Source organism: Eimeria acervulina, genomic scaffold (assembly GCF_000499425.1).
Source record: "Eimeria acervulina Houghton genomic scaffold, Eah_scaff712, whole genome shotgun sequence".
Lineage (NCBI taxonomy): Eukaryota > Apicomplexa > Conoidasida > Eucoccidiorida > Eimeriidae > Eimeria > Eimeria acervulina.
In genome coordinates, this window is record NW_013549641.1 from 8,611 (window position 1) to 15,681 (window position 7,071).

Consider the following 7,071-nt stretch of genomic DNA (forward strand, 5'->3'; position numbering starts at 1 on the left):
TAGGCAATTTCCCAGCACTAAACCCTCCGCTGCAGCGCATCTAAACCCTAAACCCTAACCAACCCTAAACCCTAACCAACCCTAAACCCTAACTCACTGCGGAGACCTTGTTGAGAAACTCAACTCGCGCTGCATGCTGCCCAGGGCTTTCATATGCTTCTTTTCTCATTACTGCAGCTAACCAGGAAGGAGTTGCTGCTGCTGCTGCTGCTCCTGCTGGTGTTGGTGCTGCTGATGCTGCTGTTGTTGCTGCTGCTGCCGGTGTTGCTGTTGATGCATCTGTTGCTGCTGCTGGTGCGTCTGTTGTTGTTGCTGCTGCCGGTGTTGCTGTTGATGCTGCTGTTGTTGCTGCTGTTGTTGCTGCTGCTGTTGCTGCTGTTGTTGCTGCTGCTGCAGCAGGAGAAGAAGGAGTTTCGCTAGATGGTTGCATCATGATTGCTGCGCCTGCAGTGCTCGCTAACCCTAAACCCTAACTAAACCATAAACCCTAAACCCTAAACCCTAAACATTTGCAACTAAACTACTATTAAAGTTAAGATAATATGTAAAAGAGTAAAAATAATTAATTAGAGTACATTTTAGCTTCAAGCATACAGCGGTTGTTCAACTATAGTTGTTGTGGGGGCCCTCTGGGGCCCCCCATCCTTACACAATAGTTAGCAAGGTGTACGAACAGGGGTTAGCACAATAATAATAATAATAAAGATAATAATAATAATAATAATAGTAAAATATATGGATAGTGTATTGAAAGGGAAGAAACAAAGAAAAGGAGTGAAATTAAAATATAATTTAGTTTGTTAAAAAGTTTTTGGACGGACCGGGGATCGATCCCGGGACCTCCTGAATGCAAATCAGACGTGATACCACTACACCATCCGCCCCAGATTATATTGGTTGTTCGTCACTTCTTTAAATTAAAATATTTAATTAAATTTACTTTAATTCTATTTAATCTCCTTTAAACTCCAAAAAACTTAATGGGGAAAATGCGCGTCTTCATTCGGGTCGAGGGTTTAGGGTTTAGGGTTTAGGGTTTAGGGTTTAGGGTTTATCAGGGGTTTTATATGTATAGAGACCCTTGCATGTTGAGCTGCATGCAAAGAAATAAAAAGGAGAAGAATATCTGTCTTCTTTTAATAAAAATAAAATAAAAGTAAATTTTATACTTTTGTTCGTCTTCTCAATGCCCTCTACAGTTTAATACAATAATAAGCGACGGTTCAAGGGGCTTTAAAAAACGCGTGTAGAGTATGAAGGCTGTTGAATGCATGCAGCAACAGCAGAAGCAGCAGCAGTACCTGCTGCTGCTGCTGCTGCTGCTGCTGCTTAATCCTTGCTGAGGAGACACATAAGGGTTGTAAACAGCAGCAAAACAATCATACAAACCATAAACCCGAGTAAGATGTGCACAATGAAGGCTCTGTCAATAGGATGGAGAGCTACATTTGTTTTTGCCTCTACCAGTGAGGGTACTGCTGCTGCTGTTGCTGCTGCTGCTGCTGCTGTTGCTGCTGCTGCTGCTGCTGCTGTTGCTGTTGCTGCATCTTCGCGCTGCAGCAAGGCTGTGGGCTCGCTTGTTGGCTGCGGGGAACCTCTTCTGAAGGCAACAGAAGACAGAGCTGCTGCTTGATGCACAGGAAAAGAAGGTGCAGCAGCAGCAGCAACAGGAGCAGCAGGAGTTGCTGCTGCTGCAGCATTCAAGTGAAACCTTCCCTCATGGTGTGAGTCTGCTGCAAGCCTTCTCGAATGCCTTGAAGACACTGCAGCAGCAATGGTAGGAGGAGCAGCAACAAAACAAAGACAAAAAGGAAGTAAAAAAAAACATAAAAACATTTTGCTGCGACGCCGCCTGCGTGCAGGTAAATGAAAGGGCGTTAAGAAAGTAAGAGATGAAAGAAAAGAAGAAGAAGCCATATATGTTTTGGTTCCGATGAAATTCCTAACCGAAACCCTAAACCCTAAACCCTAAACCCTAAACCCTCATCTCGAGAAAGAGACAGCTGTTGGTTGTTTGTTGTTGGGCTTTAAAACATCTAAGGCGATTTGTCTCAGCGTGTACACTCGAGTTTATTACATCTCTTTTATTTTATTTAATATAATATATAACAATTTATATCAATTTGTTTTATTATTTATTCAATAAAACGACAAAGAGGAAGAGGCCGTGGTGAGCCTTCAGCGAAGCCCCTAATGGTTGGGTGACCTCGACCAGCTGAGGGTTTAGGGTTTAGGGTTTAGGGTTTAGGGTTTATTTCGACAGAGAATGCATATAAACTTTTATTGTTGCATACATATAATATATATTTTTAATTCAGAATCAGCAGGTTTGAAGTTTCTAAGGTTTTATGCTTTTCTTTAATGAGCGAATTATATATATGCCTCGGCTGTCAATGCAGCTGTGCAGGTACAGCAAACAATGCGTGAAATTATAGAGAATTAAAAGGAATAATGATAATAAAAATATATATTAAATTAAAAATATTATTTATTTAAATTGATCAACACTATAGAAGAAATAAATAAGGCTGTCTTTCTCTCCGCGAGCCTCTCTAACGTACACCGCCAGCTCTCCTCCTGCTAATACACAAATTTAAAAAATTAAAAATAAATTAAATTAAATATAGCAAAATAAAACAAAACAAAATTTCATTTATTGTAGCTGATAGGAGTAGAAACAGCTGTTATCACTAATCTGTTGTCTGGTGTATATACACCGCAGCAGCTGTGGGTGCATAGAGGGGTATTAAGCCTGGGCTTAGCTCTTTTTTAAAAGAAGAAAACCGATAGAAATTGAATTTAATATAATATAATTAAAAGAAAATATCATTAAATATTATTTTATATTTATTTTTAAAACAGGTCCTACTGGGATTTGAACCCAGGTCGGCGGATTCAGAGTCCGCAGTGCTAACCACTACACCATAGAACCGTCAGCAGACAGCAACAACAGCAGCAGCAGCAGTGCATCTGCTGCCGCTGCTGCTGCTGCTGCTGCTCGTGCTGGTGCCGGTGCTGCTGCTGCTGCTGCTGCTGGTGCTGTTGCTGCTGGTGCTGGTGCTGGTGCTGTTGCTGCTGCTGCTGCTATTAGAACGCCTGCAGATTATACAGCCTTGATGACAACCTTGTGAAGCAGTTCGTGGTTTTCCCTCAAACCCTAAACCCTAAACCCTAAACCCTATACCCTAGCTGCAGCCGCATAGCTGTTAAACCCTAAAATTAATTCGTCTATCTATTTCCTTGGTGCAGGAAGAAGACAGAGAAATCGCTGCTTCTGCTGTCTTGCTGTATATACACCCCAACTTAACTAACAGCAACAAAGAGAGCAGCAGCCTTTTAAACAACTTTCGTTTGTTTGTACTCAAATAGAGATAAGTTTTTTTGTATATGATAATAAGTTAATGAATGCAACTACACCAGATGCATATTATTTCTTTATATGAACAAATAAATATATACATATATATATACATGTAAATATAAATACACATATATATACATGTGTAAATATATATATATATATATACATGTATATATATATATACATATTCTTTTATACTTTGTCGATGTGCTGATAAGTGTTACAGCCCTCTGCTGTCTCTTTTGTCCCCTATTCGTTTCTTAAATAAACCCAGAAATTAGAGGGTGTAGCTCTGCTATATATATATATATGTATATATGTATACATGTATATACATATATATATATATATGGTGACATATTCCTATTTCAATACATGTATGTATGTGCATGCATGCATGCAGATAAACAATATATAAGGAAGTAAAACATTTAATATAATATAATATAATATATATATCGTTGGATTGATGGAGAGAAGGCGGCCCTGAGGGTTTTATTAATATTTCTTTTTATTATTATTTTATTTATGTGTGTAGTATTTGCACAGATGCATGTTAATGAATGTATGAATGAAGTGCAGATAAACCCTTTTTAAAAAAATTTATTCCTCTATTAAGTTGCTGTAAACGATCAATCTGCTGCTGTACAAATGTTATTTTGTTTCTGAATAAAGTAAATGTACAGACGCATATTAATGCTATCTCTCTTTGAGCGAAGATAGAATAAGCTACATATATATTAATATATATAATGCATATTTCTATACATATGCATGTATATATTTATTCATATGCATTTATACACATGTATATATATGTAGATATATATATATGTGTGTGTGTATACAGCTTGCTTGTGCTATACTACTTATATTTCTATATAAATGTAAATATATACATTGCAGCAGTACGCCACTTTGTTTGTTTTCTTCGAGTTTAATTTTGGTGAAAATTAGATAATGAATTAAATAAATAATTTTTTTATTATTTATTTTGCTACTTTAATGAAAATTTTCTTTATATTTAATCTGCACGACCGTACAACCCAGCCCCACGCATGCATGCATACATTTTGTATGTGTTTGAGGGGTATTTTGTTTGAAGTTTGTATTTAAAATGTATGAAATTAAAAAATAAATACAATGAAATTAAAATGAAAGAAATTCCCCTGCGGGGTTTGGCGGTAGGGGGCCGCCCAACCCTAAAAAGTTTGTCTACTCAATCTGAGGTGTATGTACACCTCGAGAAACGTGCACACGCATTGAGACAGCAATTGTTTGGTTTTGCAAAAGGAATGCCGGGAGAAGTTGCTTGGCTTAAGCCTTTAAAAGGAAAAGAAATGCTTAATTATTACTGGCCTAGTAAATATGATATACCTAGCTTCCACTTAGATCAATACTTACAAATGCAGGTCAGTCTTTAGGGTTTAGGGTTTAGGGTTTAGGGTTTGGGGTTTATTTGTTGTGAGGGAATATCCTAGAGGCTTCTCCGAAGGAAGACACCGTTCTGTTCTTCTCTGCACAGCGCAATACTTAGGGTTTAGGGTTTAGGGTTTAGTGTTTAGGGTTTGTGTTTTTCAGGCTCTACGTTATGCCCCCAAGAAGACGCATCCTTCTTTAGTTTCTCTCTCGGGTTTGATGCGTCTGCTGGCGACGAAAAAGAATATCATTTGCCGTTTGCTGCAGCAGTTAGACGCGGAGCTTCTTAAAGAAAACCCAACTCTACAAGACCTCCATGCGTACAAACCCTAAACCCTAATCTAAACCCTAAACCCTCGTCTAAACTCTAAACCCCGGTCTATACCCTAAACCCTAGTCTAAACCCTAAACCCTAGTCTAAGCCCTAAATCGTCTTCCTTCTGCTTGCGTGTTTGCGTTATTCTTTCGCTTTGGGTTTCCCTGCTGAAGATGCCTAGGGTTTAGGGTTTAGGGTTTAGGGTTTGTGCTGCAGGTTATACAGATCTCTCTTTCCTGACGACCCTCTGAGCGGCGTCGCGCCGCAAGACAAGACGTGGCGCTGGACAGACAAAATGAAGCCCCAAACCCGTGAGGGTTTAGGGTTTAGGGTTTAGGGTTTAGGGTTAGAAACGCCCTGGTAGTTACTGTACCATCCCTTCTTCCGTTTAGGGTTTAGGGTTTAGGGTTTAGGGTTTGTGGAGCGGGAGACCGCCGCACGAAGATCCCTGTTGCCTCAGGCAGACATCTGCCAGACACTAGGGTTTAGGGTTTAGGGTTTAGGGTTTAGGGTTTAGGGTTTAGGGTTTGTGTGCAGTTCTGGGGTTACTGGAATTGTCTGCTAAACTGAGGGGCACAACACAAACGGAGTTCAACCGAATTCTTCGCGAGGCCAGCGAATGCTCGTAAACCCTAAACCCTAAACCCTAGCGTTTGCCGGTGGTTTCGTGTATAGCACGCCTCAACTAGACAAGCCCTAAACCCTCTTCCTAAGCCCTAAACCCTCGCCCAAAACCCTAAACCCTTGCCCTAAACCCTAAACCCTTTCTCTTCTGATTGTGTTGTTCTTTGGTTTGCTTCCAGCTCTGTCTCCGCCTTAGAGCAGCTGCTGCAGCAGCATCTGCAGAAACAGCAACAACTTTCTGCTGTTGCTGATCTACTTGTATTTGCTGCTACTGCTTCTTCTTTGCTGCTGCCGAGAGCACCCTGCAGCTACGCTGCACCAACAAAAGGTCTGGCCTCCTGCTGCTGCTGCTGTTGCTGCTGCTGGTGTTCTTGCTGCTGCTGTTGTTGTTGCTGCTACCTCGGCTGCTGGTGCTGCTATTCTTGCTGCTGCTGCTGCTGCTGCTGTGGCTGTTCGTGCTTCCTTCTCTTTTCCTTCTGCTGCTGCTGCTGTCTCCGTGCTGCTACTCTTGCTGTATGAAGGGTTATAGCTTATTCGAGTGCTGCTGCTGTTAACAACGCTGCTTCTGCTGCTGCTGTTAGCAACGCTGCTTCTGCTGCTGCTGTCCCTAGGAGTGCTGCCTTCGCTCTTGCTGCTGCTGCTGCTGCTGCTGCCTTTGGTGGTGCATGCATGCATGCATGCATGCATGCATGCATTCGTTTATTTGTTTTTATTTTTCTTTTGTTTGTTTGTTTAGGATATGAGAGAGTAGAGGCGAATAATGCATCTCTCTTGCGGTGTATAGAGGAGGAGACACAAGAAGGTGAAAGCCTAAAAGACAAAACTAGACAAAAGCTGCTCAGCCTAAGTGCAGCAGCAACAGCAGCAACAGCAGCAGCAGCAAATACAGCAGCAGCACCAGCAGCACGCGGAGCAGCAGCAGCAACAACAGCAGCAGGAAGAGCAGCATCAAAAGAGACGAGACAAAAGAAAGAAGATTTATTAAGAGATCCCGTGTCTCTGGGTTTGCTGCCGCCTATTGGGGTGTATGTACACCCTATTTGTTTGTCTTTACCTGAAAGTAATATTGAAAAGCAAGAAAGAGAGAAGAGACAAGCAGCAGCGCAGCAGGAGCTGCTGGATAAAGCAGCAGATACGAGCGCATGCATGCACCGCTTCTTTGACCCTTTATATAAAAGAAAAAGAATATCTTATTTAGATCGATTGGCTAGAAGAAGAATTAAAAGCGAAAAAGAAAAAGAATTGCGCAGTCAGGTGTATGTACACCCCGACACTCAGCAGTCTTTTCCTTCTAATAAGGGCCTTATCAACAGGCGCTGGCCTTCTCCTTTTCATTAAACAAATATTTTTT

General features: G+C 41.1%; 2 protein-coding genes across 2 annotated transcripts in view; one reads left to right on the top strand and one right to left on the bottom strand.

Moving 5' to 3' along the window:
* EAH_00047040 (hypothetical protein, conserved) overlaps nt 1-430 on the bottom strand; it is a gene marked incomplete at both ends in the record, with an annotated part of 935 nt that extends 505 nt beyond the window's left edge. Inside the window, one exon of the mRNA XM_013394603.1 lies at nt 98-430. Coding sequence (XP_013250057.1) covers nt 98-430 — 333 coding nt within the window. The remainder of the gene's footprint in view (nt 1-97) is intronic.
* Nucleotides 431-4,701: 4,271 nt separating this feature from the next.
* EAH_00047050 (hypothetical protein, conserved) lies at nt 4,702-5,725 on the top strand (the record flags this gene model as incomplete). Its single annotated transcript, XM_013394604.1, has 4 exons — nt 4,702-4,773; nt 4,943-5,100; nt 5,313-5,407; nt 5,634-5,725. The coding sequence occupies 4 exons, from the start codon at nt 4,702-4,704 to the stop codon at nt 5,723-5,725; spliced, it is 417 nt and encodes a 138-aa protein (XP_013250058.1).
* Nucleotides 5,726-7,071: the final 1,346 nt, after the last annotated feature.